The 18,758-nt window shown below is 41.5% G+C and overlaps 3 protein-coding genes across 3 annotated transcripts in view; all 3 read left to right on the forward strand.

Moving 5' to 3' along the window:
- The first annotated feature begins 2,526 nt into the window (after positions 1-2,526).
- On the forward strand, positions 2,527-4,524 carry LOC121684612 (T-box transcription factor TBX1). The gene is made up of 6 exons (XM_042064670.1): positions 2,527-2,572; positions 2,831-2,993; positions 3,262-3,363; positions 3,727-3,898; positions 4,153-4,308; positions 4,453-4,524. The coding sequence occupies exons 1-6, from the start codon at positions 2,527-2,529 to the stop codon at positions 4,522-4,524; spliced, it is 711 nt and encodes a 236-aa protein (XP_041920604.1).
- Positions 4,525-6,368: 1,844 nt separating this feature from the next.
- On the forward strand, positions 6,369-16,265 carry bace1 (beta-secretase 1). The gene is made up of 9 exons (XM_042064552.1): positions 6,369-7,352; positions 9,551-9,639; positions 10,323-10,539; positions 10,627-10,764; positions 10,990-11,124; positions 11,369-11,470; positions 12,135-12,284; positions 12,758-12,929; positions 14,840-16,265. The coding sequence occupies exons 1-9, from the start codon at positions 7,059-7,061 to the stop codon at positions 15,082-15,084; spliced, it is 1,542 nt and encodes a 513-aa protein (XP_041920486.1). The 5' UTR covers positions 6,369-7,058; the 3' UTR covers positions 15,085-16,265.
- Positions 16,266-17,100: 835 nt separating this feature from the next.
- The window catches only part of pcsk7 (proprotein convertase subtilisin/kexin type 7), a 30,026-nt gene continuing 28,368 nt past the window's right edge, over positions 17,101-18,758 (forward strand). Inside the window, exon 1 of the mRNA XM_042064163.1 lies at positions 17,101-17,224. The gene's annotated coding sequence lies outside the window, so the exon portion shown is untranslated. The remainder of the gene's footprint in view (positions 17,225-18,758) is intronic.

The raw sequence follows: 18,758 nt of genomic DNA on the forward strand, positions 1-18,758 counted from the left end.
ATCCACCGTCTTGGTTTGTATAGAAGTAAATATCAAGTGACAAGGCAAAAGGGCAAAAATAGGGCACGGGCGGAAATAGATAACTTAATATGTTGCATAGAAAACAATGCAAAATGTGGTGTGAAACTGGTACTGGCCACCTCTAGAGTAAATTAGATGAAGCCAATACTGATGAGCTGAAGATGGCCAATACTGATGAGCTAAAGAAAGCCTTCTGACACCCAGGAGCTGTAGAGGACGCCCAGAGACCCAGGGTGCTAAGGTGCTGCAGCAGATCCTGGGGAAGCACTTTCACAAGTACCGGGGGAAACTGGAACCCGTCATGCAGGAGTTTACTGCCAAGTTTATTAAGGGTGCACTCAGACCTTCAGAGCCAAGATGGAGCTGTGCACCCAGATGCAGGCCAATGTTCAGGAGACCAAGTCTAGGTTATGCAATCATTGAGCCAGTGCATGCCAAGCTGACCGAGCCCCTAGAATAGAATAAGACCATAGCAAGTAGATGGTCCAGGATATCTGAGAAAATGTCAAAGGCTGACATTTTGACTAAGATGTAGAAGCTTGAATTGGACAAAATTATGGGTAATATCTTAGTTTTATAATTCAAGAGAATTCAAACTGTTTCCTTCCATTCAAGTCCTCATTAGGCTACTCTACTCAGTGCATGAAAATAAGTCATGTCCATTTTTAGTGAATTTGATCAAATAAACTGATGAGGTATGAATTATTGCAATAATCAGGATTCATGATTATGTTTTCAACAGACAGTCACGTGATACATTTTATCTTGTGTCTTTTAACAACAGGATTAATTGGCAGCAACCTTAATAAGAAAATCCATTGAAGGATGTTGACCCAGGTCCACAAACGTGACTTCCCCACACTGTGACATTAATAATCACAAAAAGTGAAATCAGATATCTACCATTGCTTCCGGCCATTAGTGTCATTGATGAATTGGTGGAGCAGGAGAATTTGTCATTGGGCTTTATGTATGCTTACCCATGGAGTCTAATCATTGTGGTGGAGAGATAGATGGGACCTGCTCCAAAATACCCTTCAGGCCAAGTCCACTGATCAGTCTCCCCCTCTCAGGGTGACCAGGCATCTCTACATACAATACCTAAAAGACCCTGTATTTTTGTGTATTTTATGTCCTGACTGCATCTTGCATTTCATTCTGAGGAATCTGCTTTCCTTTTATACATAGCATTGAAAAGACATTGAATATAGAGTTTATCACGGCCCAACTTGACATTTTTCACATCACAGCTCATGAGGTGGCTGTGAGATACTTTTTTAATTGTCTGCTGTTAAGAAAATAGGAACCAGAGGAACAACGACTGAAATTAATTCTGTCTTCATTTCTTTGTTGTTTATAAAAAAAACTTTTAACTGAAATGAATGAGATTAGTCAATGTGTAATAGTTGTGTAATACCTCACTATTTTGTCATTCACATCTTTGCATATTCACACATCATCATCATCTTCATAATCATTGCCATGATGACTGCAATCCTGATCTTTGCCATAAGGAAGTTATTAACGGATCCATCTTAACTGTCAGTGAGCTTGAGTGGGTCCAGCTTCACGGGTGGTTAGCAGGTGGTGAGAGGCAGACTATGAGGGCACAGACCAGCCACTCACCCCTCCACTCTCCTCTGACCAGTCTGGGGTGAAAGGCCATAATCTATGACCTTAGACTTTTGACCGACACGACACAGGCTTCCCAGAGGTGGCAGGTATCATTTGCTCTGCTGTGGCCCAGAATCCAATTCATCTTGTGTTGAGTGTCTGCCGCTGTTGGTGGAATACGGCGCATTAGGTTCAATGGAAGACAGAAGTGGTGACATTCTGTCAGTTCCTTGTCCTCGCCCTTCTATTACAGGTAATTGCTGTGCATCACTAAGAGGACTGAAGCTTTAGGTGAGACGAGGTCTTAAAGGTCGTACGTTTGCTAATTACATTTTACTGTAATAATTTTAAAAAGATGTGGTGCTTCAGGCCACAGCTAAACATTACTTGGCTCATTAGAAAATTGTCCCCCTTTTTCATAATGGCTATGATAACTATCACCAGGATATAAACAGGCTGGAGACAAAGTATGTGTAAAAGTTCCCTATTATGAAACAAATCCCTTTGCTGTTAAATGCTCTAATTAGAATCTGAGGCTATAATATGAAACGGGACCTGCTGCATACTAAACCAGAAGTAACTCAATATCAATATTTTCAATCATTATGTACAACATTAATAATCTCTATTAGTCTTTCTATAATAATAATAGTTACATCATATAAACTTACACAGATTTATACTATATACTCACTCTAAGTAAAAAGCTGTTTTGACATAATTGTCCTCCATTGTTTTCATTAAAGCTGCACCCTGTGGTGTTAGTGTTTGCCTGTGTATGTGTTTGAGATTATTGTATGTCAGTGGGCTGTAGGAGAATGTAATGGATGGGGCTCCTGGTTGAAATCCCATGGGTGTCCAAACTCTTATAAAAACCACTGAGGGCTTCTGATGCCAGCGCAGTCTGGTCATCTGGAGAGCACTGAGGAACAACGAGGTCGGCTATTTAAAAGAAACCGTGAGAAGAGAATTAGAACAAAACCTCTCCATAGCAAGAAAACAAGCATTTATCGCCTGATAAGTTATCGACTGATTGGTTGGATACAGGACAATATCGCCAGCAGATTTCATGGATGGTAATAATAGATAATGTTCAAAAATATGCATGATATATTTTTAGATTTTTGAGTGCACCATGTGGTGGGTTTTCCTAGATCGGATCACATATGATTTGTTCTTCTTGCTGTCCTCACAGTCTCCTACAACTGTACACTGGGTGTGCCCTGCACCCCAGATTTGGATGTCACTAGTGGCAAAGCTGCCAAGGTAGCATCAGTTAGAGTTCAGCTGGAGATGCACACCTTGTGGGAGCAGTTTGATCACCTTGGGACAGAGATGATTGTCACAAAGGCTGGAAGGTGGGGATGGACCCAAAGCTTATATTTCTCATCGCATGTAAACAATGTATTCTCACTATGATACTAAAGCTAGAAGAAACTCTCTCACAGACACAGATACAGACACACACACACACACACACACACACACACACACACACACACACACACACACACACACACACACACACACACACACACACGCACACACACCTCTGAGTTCTACTTGGCTGTAGTGTGAATATTCTTGTCATCTTCTGTGTGGTGTTCTGCTCTCATTGTTCTTCAGGAGAATGTTCCCCACGTTCCAGGTCTGCATCTCAGGCATGGATCCCGAGTCAGAGTATGTTCTGCTCATGGATTTAATCCCTATGGATAACAAGAGATACAGGTGTGTTAATGTTCATTTGTAAACATAAAATGAAGTAATTTTATAGAAAAAATATGTAATTTTATAGTAATTTCTGCTTGTTGCTGTCAGTATTCAATAGTATTTAGCGCTAAGATGGTACCCAGTTCATTAAAAAATTATTAAATGGCAATGTCAGAGCTTTTATTCTCCATATTATTAGTCACTGTACCATCAAAATTAGTTTTTATTTGAAGGTCTTTATATAACTGCATTGTGTTGCTTAAATGCAGTGCACACAGTGGTGGCATCTGATACAATGACTGTTCTGGTAAGATGCAGCCTGTATACAGTAAAGGTTGTTTATACATGTGCATAACCTCCCCTTCTCCGTCTCCTGTGTAGGTATGCCTTCCACAGCTCGTCCTGGGTGGTGGCGGGTCGCGGTGATGCTTCCCCCCCTGGTAGGGTGCACTTCCATCCAGACTCCCCCGCAAGAGGAGCTCAGTGGATGAAGCAGACGGTCTCCTTCGATCGGCTTAAACTCACCAACAACCTGCTGGATGACAATGGACATGTAAGAATTCCAAATATAGGATCTATACATATAGGTCTATATATATAGGCAGCATACAAAGACATTCAAGCACAAGTACACACTTAGTACACACTTGAAATGTTTCCTCTGTGTAGTTTACTGGTAAACAATTAAAAAAATATATGAGTATAAATAGGTTGGTGCACACCAGAGTTGGAGAACTGAAACATAACCGTGGGCATGTGCTAATTGTCTATACATCTCCTTATGCTGTATATGTCTAACCCCTATAGATCATCTTGAACTCAATGCACTGCTACCAGCCTCGCCTGCATGTAGTGCTGGTGGACCCAAGGTGCGACAGCCACTGTTACGCTCAGCGCAACTTCTGCACCTTCTCTTTCCCAGAAACACGCTTCATTGCTGTCACTGCTTACCAAAACCACAGGGTAAGTGTGAAGTGGCTTTGCATGTGAAAATCTAAGACTGAACTGTAATACAAAATGATCTCTCCTACAGCTTTTTTGTTTGTTGATTTATTATTTATATATATATAATCTATTATCATACACATTTCTTGTCAATATTTCCAGATTACCCAGCTAAAAATAGCCAGCAACCCCTTTGCCAAAGGCTTCAGGACAGCAAACCCAGATAACTGGTAAGGCTACTAATATAAGTTGCATTATGTTATATTTTATCATCCTTAATTACTGAGTGAATCTCCAGTAAAGGACACAGATATGTATAATATTAGCCATATCTCCTATCATGCCCCTAAATGGGTCAAGTAGGCGAGGGCTAAAAGAACTGCCAATGCCAAGTTTAATGCTGAACTTACACCGTTTCACTTCTCAGAGGACAGCTGAATGGGTCAACAAATGTAGAATGTAAATAAGTAGAAATAATCCACTGAATGTGAAAATATAGTGAAAATACACTGAACATATACAACTAGTGGTAGCTCGGCCCTTTTAAATTCAGTTTGATCTTTTTTGACCATGAATGGTATTGAAAACCTAATGTGGTATCACTGAAAGCACTGACTGAGGGGTTTTCTGTGTGTGGTACAGTTCTTATCTTGGCAGATTGAGTGGCAGCTGCCGATCCCAGCTTCCCCAGCAAACAAGTGCAAGCAGCAGCCCTGAGCCTGGATGTAGCAAGAGTCATGCAATTGGAGAAATCCAGCCTATACAGCATTGTGCTTATGGTGAATGCCACATGAGACGACATACCCTTACTCACACATGCACATACACTTGTGGGCAGCCGTGGCCTACTGGTTAGCACTTCTGACCTGTAACCGGAGGGTTGCCGGTTTGAACCCCGACCAGTAGGCACGGCTGAAGCGCCCTTGAGCAAGGCACCTAACCCCTCACTACTCCCCGAGCGCCACTGTTGATGCAGGCAGCTCACTGCGCCGGGATTAGTGTGTGCTTCACCTCACTGTGTGTACACTCTGTGTTGTGTGTGTTTCACTAATTCACGGATTGGGATAAATGCAGAGACCAAATTTCCCTCACGGGATCAAAAGAGTATATATACTTATACTTATACTATACTTACACACTTATTCAAACATACACAGCATTTTACAGAGTATTCTGTGTTTGCTTACCCTGTTTGACTGCCTCGCATGTACTGAATGATGTATTCATTCTAGAGTCATTTACTGAATCTCTCACACACACTTGCTGATTGTTAAATATTCATTAGGCAATCAAATATAGCTCATGCATCAGACAAATTCCCTGTATAGGTCTCTCTCTGTGAGGAGCTGTCCTTGGTACATGCCGTCATACTCTCCCATTCCTCTCTTCCTTCAGAGCCCATGCCTGTGCATCATCTCCCCCTCCAGGCAGCAGACAGTAGACTTGCCCTCCCACACAGTGACAGCACAGGCTGCCCTGCCCAGAGGAAGGACAGAGAAAGGCAGGACAGCTATCCGGCCTCGCTATTTCTCCCCTTACCTGGCACATGGGAGAACCTCAGCAGATTTGACAGGGGACACCTGGGATGAAGAAGTCATACCTCATAAACGCTTCCTAGGTCATGGTACTACCCCTGTGGGCACTTCTGTGATTCATTTTTAGATGTTTATGTTTGCTTATGATTCTTAGCGGATGTTTTTGTCCAAAGCAACATACAATGACATCAATAAACATTACATTCAATTAAGAGTGTATTGTAAAGTCATATGGCCTAAATAATAAAACACACATTATTAATAGACAAAATATAATTAACAGAATAATAATTATCATCAACATACAAACAGCAACTTTGTAAGGAACTTACTTTTACTCCCATTTGGCCCCAAAACAAATGATTAATTGCTTTGCAACAAACAAATAAAAATATTGCTTTGCAAAGCATATTGTGCCAACTGTTAATAAACTGAATTTCAATAAAGCTTTCAGATGTGAATGCAACCTTTTATTTGTTTGTTTCATGTGAGTGAGTGAAGTGAGTTGGTAGACTACTGTACCCACAATCCTTTCCGTCTCACATTTTCCCTCACTAAAGGCTTTTATCTAGATGCGCTCAGTTTCCGCGGATGCAAGGAAAAGATGGAGGAGGCGGAGGTAGGGAGCGTTTAACAGCTGAGGGATGCGGATTATGGAAGGTTACGCACGATGAACGTGCACGGATGCTCGGGAGATGAACGGATTCGAGCACAGCGATTGAGATTTGATTGACTGTCAGGAATTGTTTTTGTTTTGGATTAAAGGTAGTCATTCGGCTACTGGTAGCCAGGTCGTTAAATGGCCATATAGTTTCTTGCAGTAATTTCATCGACGTTGTTTTTTACCATTGGTTTTCTTCGAAATGAACAGTTCTATTAGATAACTTGTTTTTTGGCATTGAGGCATCAAATGCGGTAACCTGTTTCTATTTTTAAACTTCCCACTAAGGAGGCGAAGGTGACAGTACGGATAACAGAGGACCTGCTCTTAAGCACACCGTTATGTGTTGTGTTGCGAATAATGGCGAATTATGGTGACAACAGTGCAATGAAAAACAGCTTAAAATAACACTCGATGCAACGGCTTTCTTACAGTTCCCGAAATGGATCTTACGATGAAGAAGACACGCATTGTGACTGGAAACCAATGGTGAGTAGAAGCAAGCACACTAAAAACCGAAATTCAAGAAAATCTATACCATAACACCATCGTAAAGTCGACTGCATTCGGAAATGGAGACGGTCTGTCCACTTTGGGTGCTGTTTCTATGGACGATAACGGGCCTTTCGGTGGTGACCTGCTCCGAAATTGGCCCGCAGCGCTCGGAGTCGTTGGCTATTCGTATTCCCCTGCGGCAAGGCCCCCTCTCTGAAGCACAGCCTGCGGTTCGGCTGCCCGGTCCAAGGGCGACACGAAAGAGGCGAGCAGCCAGTGGCATCAATTTTGTGGACATGATAGACAACCTCCGAGGGAAATCTGGACAGGGGTACTACGTCGAGATGGCTGTAGGCAACCCAGCTCAAAAGGTAAGAATGTTTGCAATTTTTCTTTTCATCCCTATAAGATCTGATAAAACCAAAAGCAAAAGCATCAACATTTCCAGCAATGTTCAAATATTGTTTCCCTGGATTGGTAAGAAAATGTATCTGAAGTAGCCTATAAAACAACCATGAAAATGTTGTCCATTGCTTGAAAAACAAAACTACCAAACAGAGAGAGAGAGAGAGAGAGAGAGAGAGAGAGATTTCCTTCTTTGATGCAGCTGGAGGAGAGGGTACAGGCTGGCACAGGGATTAGCACAGGATAAAAGTCACCGCTGAGACACTGAGACTCCCTCATGATGCCAACACCACTTAGCCACTGTTTTTTAGGACTGGTGTGACTATAGTCCTGTCATCTGAGGGAAATCCTAGAAACACAGCTATTACAGGCATCAGAAACAATCATTGGCCTGTGACATACATAATTTTATCCTTTATCTCGTCACACTGTACAACTTTCCTTAGGATTGCACAGGCCCATTCACGGCTCCTCCCGGCTCATATTCCCATTGTGTTATTTTCTCCGCTCATTTTCCCCTGCATCAGCAGATCAGCAGATCACCTGCCCCTTGTCATATGCTTGCTGTGTGTCCAGAACTCGTAGATGACCTGAGCACACTTCCGCGTATGGGCTTTTATTTTTGACAGAGTAGAGGAAAAGAGGGGGAAGGAGCTTGCACAAGACAGAGAGGAAATATCAGTGGATTTGTAGCAGGTTGGAGGTCTCTGTGTGTGTGTGTGTGTGTGGTTGTGTATGTGTGTGTGTGTCAGGATACAGCTTTGCATCCCGGATTTAGCAGGCGAGAGCAGGAAGCAGGCAGGACAGATCGATGAAGAGGAGTCAGCGTATTATCCCTCAGACGGCAGACTGCGTGGCCGGATGGCAGGGGCACAGAAAGCGAGGGAAAGAGGCAAACATCCCTGCTGACAAGCCACAATAGTTGTGAAATTCCCTGCCTTTGGTGATACATATGTCATACAAACAAGAGAAGATCTGGGCACATAGAAGCCCTTGGATTTCCTTTCTTTCAGATAAGGACTTCACAGAAAGTCAGCCTTCATTCAGTTAAGGACTTCACAGAAAGTCAGCCTTCATTCAGTTAAGGACTTCACAGAAAGTCAGCCTTCCTTGAAGTTCTTGTGCACTTTCAGTATTTCCTAAAAGGATGCTCTGTTGGACCTCTCTCTATCTCACTGATCTTGATCTCTCTGTCTCAATCTCTTTCAGTCTCTCTGTCAATCTCTCTTTCTCATTACCGTACTCTGTATGCAATCCACTGGCTCCTGTTGCCCCTTGCTCCCCGCTCTCTCTCTCTCCACACCCCCTTGACTGTTCTCAGGTTGCCCTCTCTGTCTCCACCTCTGGTCTGTCTCTCCCTCGCTCCCATTCACACAGTGTGAGGGTGAATGAGGATCACATTTTGCAGAGTCAGGGAGTCTGTCCAACTTTTAGCCAATCTCTGGTGGTGTGCACGAGGACAATCAATAATGAATCTGCTCTTTAAATACCACAGAAAGCTACTTGGAGCTTCAAAAGACTGGCAGGACCACCCCATCACACACACACACACACACACACACACACACACACACATCTGAGAAACATCTGAGGATGCCATATCAAAGATTTAAGATATAAGCTCAAATAAACTTCAGTGTAGTGTGGCTGTACGATAACTAAACTATTTTCTATTTTTCACCAAGTCAAGTGGTACCCAAATAATAATGGATAATGATAAGGAGAGTGTACTAGTCTTTTCAAAACCCATCTGCATGTTAGACCTAATTAAGGTTTCTAGGAATCAAAGAGGTTACAGGAACACTTCAAATATAGATGGCATACATAAAGAGTAGAGGATCTTGGAAAAAAGGACCTATTTCAGAGAGAAAAAAACATACATTTTTAATCTTGACAGTCACAATTTGAGAGTGAGTTATATGTGTTTGCTCACATTTAATTATCTCTCATTAACACAGTTTCAAATCACTCCCATGATCAATCACTGTCTGAGATAGATCATGATTACCCATGATGCTCTGCTCGTGGCTTGTGCTCCGTGTGTGATCATTCATTAATCTCCTGTGTCAGTAGCTAGAATCCACCCCCACTTCACAGTATGTGGCATAACAAATCATATTACACTAAGCTAAAGAGCATGGAATGTTTATGTTTTTTCTTGCAGTTGAATATCCTGGTAGATACGGGCAGCAGTAATTTCGCAGTCGGAGCAGCTCCTCACCCCTTCCTCCGCAGATACTACCATCGGTCGCTGTGAGTTAGCACCCATGTTAAAGCAACACCAAAGAGTTTTTTATACCTTAAAATAATGTTTCCAAAATCGTTTCAGTGGTTCATCAACTCGTAACAGGGTGAACGGCACTTCTGCATTCGCTTCGCAGCCCTCTATCGGCTATAACCGCACTATGTAAGTTTGCCAGATCGGGTAGCGGATCTGTAGTTCGATGGAATGAGATGTAAGAAACTACAAATTTGACTTGCATCTGATGTCGCAATACATCATACTTTTATAAGTCATGCAAAATATTCTACCTTGTCTGTGGACATCGTTATTTGCAAAGCCGTTGCTGGATAAACAAATAGCGTGCGTGCGTCAGAGGGAAAGTTCTTTGGTGTTGCTTTAAAAGCTCTTTAGTCACCACTGTATTGCATGGGCATAGGTCGCACAGCTATAATGGTTGAGGATTGTTTCTTGGCATCACGTGTGATGGTAGCTTTAATCCAGTTATCCACAATTAGCCTTTGATAGATTTAACCCAGTTAATCATCATATACCAACATGCTGCAGACCTCTGGCCATTAAATTGTGTAATTAAATTGCTAAATCGTTAAAGTTTTAGTTGCTATTGCAATCCTGTTATGGCTGTGATTGGATGTTAAAAATGCATCAGAAGGTTTCTCTGTCCGTGGCACTTAACCTCCACTTCTTGTTACAGGTCCGCCTCGTACAAAGACCTCGGCCGCAACGTGTATGTTCCCTACACGCAGGGGCGCTGGGAGGGGGAGCTGGGCACTGATGTGGTCTCCATACCCCATGGGCCCAACGCCTCACTGAGGGCCAACATCGCAGCCATCACCCAGTCGGACCGCTTCTTCATCAACGGCTCCAACTGGGAAGGAATCCTGGGATTGGCCTATGCTGAAATCGCACGGGTGAGTTGTGTTTTGTGAGAAGCAAATACTAAGTGCATGTGCACCCAATGTTAATTGGAGTGGTGGTTTGTGTTTTTTCCCCTACAGCCAGATGAGACGCTGGAGCCTTTCTTTGACTCACTGGTTCGTCAGACAAACGTACCCGACCTTTTCTCCCTGCAGCTGTGTGGTGTTGGATACACCAAGAATTACAGCCTGGGTAGTGCCACTGTAGGGGGGAGCATGGTGAGAATGAGACAGAATAAGAAGGAAGCCATATATCACCATTTTTAGGAAGAGAAACTTTGCACCTTTTTCCACTGTTGGTGGTACTGTAAAGTAAAGAAAGGATAAGGATGCTGAAAATATAGTTCTGTAAATTTACTGTCTAGGGTCTAGTAAGACTGTTAAATGAATTTTCAACATATAAGCAAGACTATTAACCTGCATATTAACATCTTCCTCCGATAGATCATTGGTGGCACGGATTCTTCTCTGTATGCAGGAGAACTGTGGTACACTCCTATTCGTCGGGAGTGGTATTATGAGGTCATTATTGTGCGCATTGAGGTCAATGGACAGGATCTCAGCATGGATTGTAAAGAGGTCTGTTAATTGTTTTCACTCTACAGTTAGGGATGCTTGAAAATGTACAGTTCTAAAAAATATATTTTATCCATTCATAATTGTATTGTTTATGTATCATACTTTAAAAATGTGATGTTAGATCAGAGTGGTCTGTAAAAATGTTTTGTATATTTGACATATTTTGTTCTTGTTGTGTTATTGTGTACATGTATATGATTTGTATGTTTGTTGTTTAATTCTGTTCTTTGGTGTATCTTTGCAGTATAACTATGACAAGAGTATTGTGGACAGCGGCACAACAAACCTGCGCCTCCCTCGTAAAGTTTTCCAGGCAGCAGTGAAGGCCATTGAAGCAGCCTCCTCAGTCAGTACTTCTGTTCATCTCTCTTCCCTCTCCTCTTGTCTCCTCTCATGTGCAGCATAAAAGACAGAAGGGTACTGTAGTGGTGCTTTTTATCACTGCAGAGTGTCACGGTCACATGCAGCACAGTAGTGTCTCTGTGTCAGTCAGTCAGTGAGTCCTTCCATTGTTTAACCATTGACATACAGAGGCACAGATTGTTGAAGACACAGATTGTTCCTTGATTCAGTTACTTCTCTGTCCAATCACCAACTTTTGTTGACATATAAGTTTACACACACTACTATCAGTTATACCATTTCTATTGCTATTTGTGCTTTGTGCATCTGTGCTTTTTTCCAAGCAATAGTAAGGAAGACATTATCCTTATACATGTACATAAGGAAAATGTCTTCAACCAAAATAGAACCACCTGTTGGATGTTATGTATGGGTTCAAATGTGTACTATAATTTTATTACGATTATACATACATATTTTAATGTTATTATGTGTATGTTATTGTATTACCATATACACAATGCTTTATTCTTCCTGTCTTGTATTTTATTTTGTAAAGATGCATTTCAATTGTGTTATATGTTTTGCAAATCGCTTTGGACAAATATTTTCATCTCAATGCTAATGAAAATAACTGTAAGATGCTTCTCTCTCTTCTCCCCCTGCAGACTGAGCAGTTCCCCTCAGGCTTCTGGTTGGGAGAGCAGCTGGTGTGCTGGCAGGCGGGCACTACCCCCTGGCACATCTTCCCTGTCATCTCCCTGTACCTGATGAGCGAAAACCGCAACCAGTCCTTCCGCATCTCCATCCTGCCACAGGTAAGGACGATTTTTTTTGGTCTGTTGAAAGTCCTTTAACAAGTATGTCCTCAAGAACTCTAGTGGATGTGGTTGCAGGAGACATATAATCTTTTCCATTTCCAAGACAATAAATATAATACCTTTTAAATAGTGTTGGGGTGAAGGGATATTTCTGAACAAGTATTTTCATTCATATCGATTAGTAACCTATAGAGGGCGCTGTGATTCCTCTGTGAGCTGTCCTGAGAGCTGACATTACAGCTGACAATTTGAGATAGACTATGATTCTGTTCGAAACGAGAAAAACTGCTGCCTTTTAAGATATCTAACTGGGGAGCGAGGCAGCAAGTGCGGTTTGAAACGGAAACAACTAATTTTGCTGTATAAGATATCTTATATTTCCTGAATAGTGGTAATTTTTGGAGGCAGCATCGATGTGTGACTCTGTGTCCACTGACATGTCCCTGTCCTGTCCCCTGTGCCCTCTGCAGCAGTACCTGCGACCTGTAGAGGACGTGGCCTCGGCGCAGGAGGACTGCTACAAGTTTGCCGTGTCCCAGTCCAGCACAGGTACCGTCATGGGTGCCGTCATCATGGAGGGCTTCTACGTGGTGTTTGACCGCCAAAACAAGCGCATCGGCTTCGCTGTCAGCACTTGCCATGGTGAGGAAATAAAGGGCAATCGTGATCATTTGTATCGTATGAGTCTATTTCAGTGCTACACCATGTCAAGTCAAGTCAAGTCAAGTCAACTTTATTTATATAGCGCATTTCATACACAGAGGTCTTTCAATGTGCTTTACATTGTAAGAAGGCCTCATAAATGATATATCTATATTCTCTCAGAAACATAGAGACGTCGAGCTATATCCTCACTTGAAAGAGCTTTTGTGGACAAATAGGGTGAAGAGTTAAATGGCAATGATATTATTACATACTCGTTAATCTGACTCCATTTGATTAATAATTTGTATCACCAATCAATTACCAAATAACTATTTTATCAGCTATGGAGGAGAATGGCATGGCACACTACGAGAATTGAAGATATACTATTGGAGGCATTATTATAGGCATTAAGTCTTAAAGGTAAATGTAACCAATATCACTTCAGTTGAATGTACAAGTAAACTCACAGGGTCTACTGTAACAAAGTAGCAAATGATAACAAAGGAAACTTAACCAATTCACAGAGGTAAACTTGACAAGTTAAAGATAACAGATACACCAGATAAAACAATACAAACCCAGAGATAGAAAAAGGGGGAGAGAGAAAGAGAGAGAGAGAGAGAGAAAGACAAAGGGAGACAGAGAGAGAGGAAGAGAGAGAGAGGGGGGGAAAAGAGAGAGACCCAGAGAAGAGGTCCAAGGTGGAAAAGAAGAGAAGATGGGAAAAGAAGCCCCAAGATGGGAGAGAAGACAGAAGAAGAAGACAGAAGACCAGAAGAGAACCCCAAGATGGGAGAGAAGACAGAAGACCAGAAGAGCCAGGAGGACCAGAGCCTCCACTTTTATCATTCACTTGGGCCACCCCCGACTCATCAGAGCCTTTGTTGTCTGAGGTGGATGGGTGTGGCCCAGGTGGATATCATAACTTTATGCTACAGTTTAATTCTTAATCTACAACTATGCACAGATACATTCAATTGTACCAAAACCATAATCAGACTGTTGCCCACATTACAAGTATTAATTCAAGACCAAACATGAATGTATTATTCACAACACATATTTACAGAGCAATACTGTATGATAATGAGGTTGGCCTATTTCACCAAGACATCAAGTAGGCCCAGGACTGAGTTATCTCTCAGTAGAGGGGTCAGAACAAGGAGCAAATGGTCACTTTATGCATGAGCGGGTGTTGGGGATCTTTGGCCATGGCCAGCTAAGACAATACAGATCAAACACAGGCATCCACACATGTAAATTGACTGCAAAAGGCATTCTTTAGAAATGCATAAGGTTTGGGCAAAAGACGGGCCTTACAACATAAACAAAAGCAAACAGGAATAGCTGATAAAAGCATAGAAGGGCAAATTGTGAAATTTGTGAAATTTGTTCCTTTATGTATGTTAATGGCAACAATGCCATTGTGGGTTTGGTTGGGGGTTCTGTCTGTTGTTAGGCACTTAAAGGAGCTATGTGTAATTCTGTAAGATTTAGGTTGTCTTTAATGCAGCCACACAGCATTCTGCCATTGACTTGCAATGTATTTGATAGTGCCACACATGATCCAATCTGGTATTGCAAGAGTCAGCCTGGTGCTGCTAGTTTGCATGCTAACGCAGAGCACAGGGCATTTTTGACATGATGTCAAGTCGATTGTTTGTTTATTGTTTTATTTTATTATATGGTATTTTTAGGTATTTTTTAATGTTTAAACAAAAAAAATCTACACATACTATAGCACTCTTAACCAATACAGCTATAACAATCTATTGATTGTGATTGTTTCAATGGTGTTTTGTTTTGTTCCCTCTCTGTTTATCAGTCATGTAGCTAATGCAGCAGAAACCCTCATTTTAGTTGTGATTCTGATTCGTCTCCTCTCTCCATGTCTCACACTTTAGTGCACGATGAGTTCCGTACGGCCTCTGTGGAGGGCCCCTTCCACGGCTTTGACCTTGAGGACTGCGGCTATAACATCCCACAGACGGACGAGTCTACCCTCATGACCATCGCCTACATCATGGCGGGCATCTGTGCCCTGTTCATGCTGCCCTTGTGCCTGATGGTGTGCCAGTGGCGCTTTGCCCGGTGCCTGCGCCCTCTCACTGGTGGTGACTTTGCGGACGACATTTCCCTTCTCAAGTAACCCGTGTTTATGTTTGATATGGGAAAGTGTCACATATCACAAGGAGTATCAAATGTTGTGTGCCCGCGAACGGCCACACAAATATTAACGCAAAATCAAAATGTTGTGGTGTGTCACAATAGACACAAGCACATACACACACACACACACACAAATGGAGGGAATGTCTCCTCAATTTGTTGAGTTTAAACTTGTCACACAGACATCAAAGTGCTGATGTCTGACATTGCAGCTGTCAGTGAGGGAGAGTGCTTATGTGTAGACAGTGTGTATAACTGTTTTTGTGTGTTTGTGACTGTACAACATGAGTGTGTGGCATGAAAGACAACATATCCAGATCAGGGGACCTTCAGAAATAACTGAATGAATAGTGAAAAAAGCTGAATAGTTTTTTTGTGATATGATACCAGCCTCTTACAAATCTCATATCAAGTGCTAATGATTTAAATGTACCTGCTGATGTGACCACATATTCAGACAACTTACAATATAAAGTAACAAATGGTATAGGAAGGGATCCTGCTGCTGGCTTTGTAAGTTTATGCATCAAAGTACTGAAGTATGTGTATTTAACAGAATTAATGACACTTTTTTAATGGTTCTTCAACAAAATTTAATATTTGTCTGCTTAACATATCACGTTTATTAATGTGGGACATTGCTTATATGCAAACGCATGCATTCAGTCACACACACTCACCAAAAAGCCGCTGTCGGATTGTCCATACATAATTGTCAAAATATGCAAAAACAGAATTCACATAACTGTCCTTTGTCAGATGAGTTCACTGACACTATAAGAAAATCACCTCCTATTGGTGAGTGAAGACACATGGTAATATAGAGGGAATTTTGGATCATTCCGTTGATGGTCCTCAAAGAACATTCCGACATCTTGTGTGTCCCCACTGGCATGGGCAGAACTAACACTGGAGCTGAGTTGTAGGGTGACACGAGCCTGGGAGCTAAACGTAGCGAAATGCACCACCTCTGTTTAAAATGCTTCCTCCACACTCAGCTTGGTTTCTACAAAGTCACTGAGGAAAGCAAACGCTTGTTAGAGGACCAAGGCAGCACATGTCAGTGATGGATGTGAAAGTATATGTATTGACTCTATATTGTCTGACTGATGTAAATTATTTAAAATAATGGCCCAATCAATAAAGTAACTATTGTACCTATCCATGAGGTGTCTAGTTTTTTTTAAAACGCAATTTGTTCATTTTCCTGCATTTTAGGATTATTTCATAGTAATATTTACATGTGTTGCATGCCAAAACTTTTATAATGCCACCTTTTTTCAGTTTATTCAATTAAGTGGTTTACGTTTGGTGAATACACTTGAAGTACAATAGAACAAGTCTACAAAAGTAGGAAACGGCCAAAGGTATAAAGAAGAAAACACAAGGACGAGTATGGGTATTGTACAGGACAGGAGTAAAATATGTATTGCCAAATTATACTGTATAAGTGTTGTAAAGGGTGTCATTTACTTTTGGGCCATGAGAGGTCCTCAGGACTTTTCTGTATGCCACCTGTCCATTAACTTCACCTGAACAAAGTCCACACCAAACATGTGAGACTGTCACAGTAAACTGTTTAGTAGCCTACCGAATTGTGGATTTTTTTTTTCAGAATTCGGCTTTTTGGGATGATGTAGCCTATTAGGAGTTATGCAATAGGCCCAAACACGCTTAGATTGTTGTGATTTTCATGTTTAGGCCAATCTGCTGTATTAACTATCAACCTGTTCAATCTTATCATCCTGTGCAGTTTCTACCAAAAATAACAGATAGGGTAAACTAGGGGACACCAGCCACATCACACCATGCTACACCTGATTGCCCTATTGTATCTGGAACAAGTCATTTCATTTAGGCTATTACTGACTGTGACTGTCAGCTACCAGGGCCTAGAAGGAGTTTGCTGTAATCGAAGAAGGTGTGTGATGTTTGGGAGGGGCACAATGATGTACAAAAGTGATGGGATATAATGTTGCGACATAACACCGGAAATGACGATCCTAGTCACAGTTGCGGAAGTATGTTTGTCGCTGACATGACAAGTTGGAAATCGGCACAAGAAGCATTCGTTTTAATTCTGTGTAGCCTAGTCTTCGAATGAGCATGTTGACATACAGGTATGTAGGCTATAGTATATTGGTTAATTATGTTAATGAGCCATGTTGTTTTGTATACCTCTACCTGTCTATTTGGCTACGGGACTGTCAGATTAGCGAGGAACGCTGTAGCCAATTTTGAAGCGGGCTGTCTGTAGCGAATCATCATGACAACAACAGTGTTAACTGGAGAAACATAACGTAATGCCTCTGGCTATGTGCGCTCGGTTAATAGAGATCAGTTGGTCAACCTTGTCTTAAACCTCTTGTGTTTAATAATTGTATGTGTGTCACGCTGTTACCTGTGATAGCGTCAGATAGCTAAGTTAGCTCACATGGCTTGATGTTAATATTGACACCTAACTAATCATCTTCTGCCGCTTCTGCAAGGATCACGCTAAGTAACATTAACTGTTCTTTAGACTTGGTTAATTGGAACCGAAACGTTAGGCATAAAGCATAAAGTAGGCTAAATATATTGTAACAATGTTGCCTAGCGATACATAACGCTAACCTACAGTACATTAATTCTAGCTATTAATTCTCAAGTCTTTTCCACAAATTCGTGAAAGGTTGCATTGCAGGTTACATTTCACACTTCAAACGAACAGGCCAAAGTGCAAGTCAAAAACTTGAAACTGTTGTCTGGTGTTAATCGGACACTAACTATTCAGCAGCAAGTCATCCGAGAGGTTAAATTGAGGATGGCTCATCTGTTTTTTGTTTACAGTTACAAATAGTGTGTGTGTGTGTGTGTTTTCTTTTCTAACCGTAGTAATATATTTTTAAGTGAAATAATAGTAGGTAAATTGTGTTGCTTAATTATGTAGCTAGAGACCCACTTATTTCGAAAAGCAACGAATTGTCATGATCATAGCAATGAGACATGAATTGAACAGAATTTCCCCTGGGGATCAATAAAGTATCTATCTATCTATCTATCTATGAATTAATCCATTGTAGGGTGCTATGGTATTGTTTTTCCTTATTTGTTCAACACTAACTCTTCCCTGTTCCCTGGAAATTCTCTGTCTCATTCTCACTTGTATGTTGTTTTTTTGTATCTCATTGGAGCAGTATGGTGCTAGTGAAGGCCTAATCATTTTAGTTTACAACTGACCATGTAATACTTTACTGCTCCAACATTAATCATAAAATCTCTATCTAATTAGATCTACCTATTATCATTTCCTCTATGATGTCGTGGAGGGTTTTTTTTTTGTTTTGTTTATTTGACTTGTTTTAGACTCTGTAGGCGGCAGGGGTATTTGTTAATAGGCTAACTCTCACTTCCCAAATTAGTGAGGCTAACATGTAATTGACACATAATCAGGTTGCTGCTTTCATTTCCTTTGTTTTCTCTCCTCTCTGTGACGTGTGTGGTCATTTTGTGTGGTCAGAAAAAGGCCTATACACTCTGCAGTAGAACTCATTGCCCCATTCACCTTAGTTCATGCACTCCCCTGTGTGCTGAAGCTTGCCCATTACGACACCTTTCTTTGTACGTACCCCAAGCATAACGTGATCCCACTGGACACTTGGGAAAGTGTCAATG

This window comes from Alosa sapidissima, chromosome 15, assembly GCF_018492685.1.
Source record: "Alosa sapidissima isolate fAloSap1 chromosome 15, fAloSap1.pri, whole genome shotgun sequence".
Taxonomy (NCBI): domain Eukaryota; kingdom Metazoa; phylum Chordata; class Actinopteri; order Clupeiformes; family Clupeidae; genus Alosa; species Alosa sapidissima.

Coding starts and splice junctions, on each gene's coding strand:
- bace1 (XM_042064552.1), top strand. CDS start 7,059: ATGGAGACGGTCTGTCCACTTTGGGTGCTGTTTCTATGGACGATAACG. Junction 10,765..10,989: donor CCACTGTAGGGGGGAGCATG/GTGAGAATGAGA, acceptor TTCCTCCGATAG/ATCATTGGTGGCACGGATTC. Junction 11,471..12,134: donor CCATTGAAGCAGCCTCCTCA/GTCAGTACTTCT, acceptor CTCCCCCTGCAG/ACTGAGCAGTTCCCCTCAGG.
- LOC121684612 (XM_042064670.1), top strand. CDS start 2,527: ATGCCAGCGCAGTCTGGTCATCTGGAGAGCACTGAGGAACAACGAG. Junction 2,573..2,830: donor GAGCACTGAGGAACAACGAG/GTCGGCTATTTA, acceptor CTGTCCTCACAG/TCTCCTACAACTGTACACTG. Junction 3,899..4,152: donor TGCTGGATGACAATGGACAT/GTAAGAATTCCA, acceptor TAACCCCTATAG/ATCATCTTGAACTCAATGCA.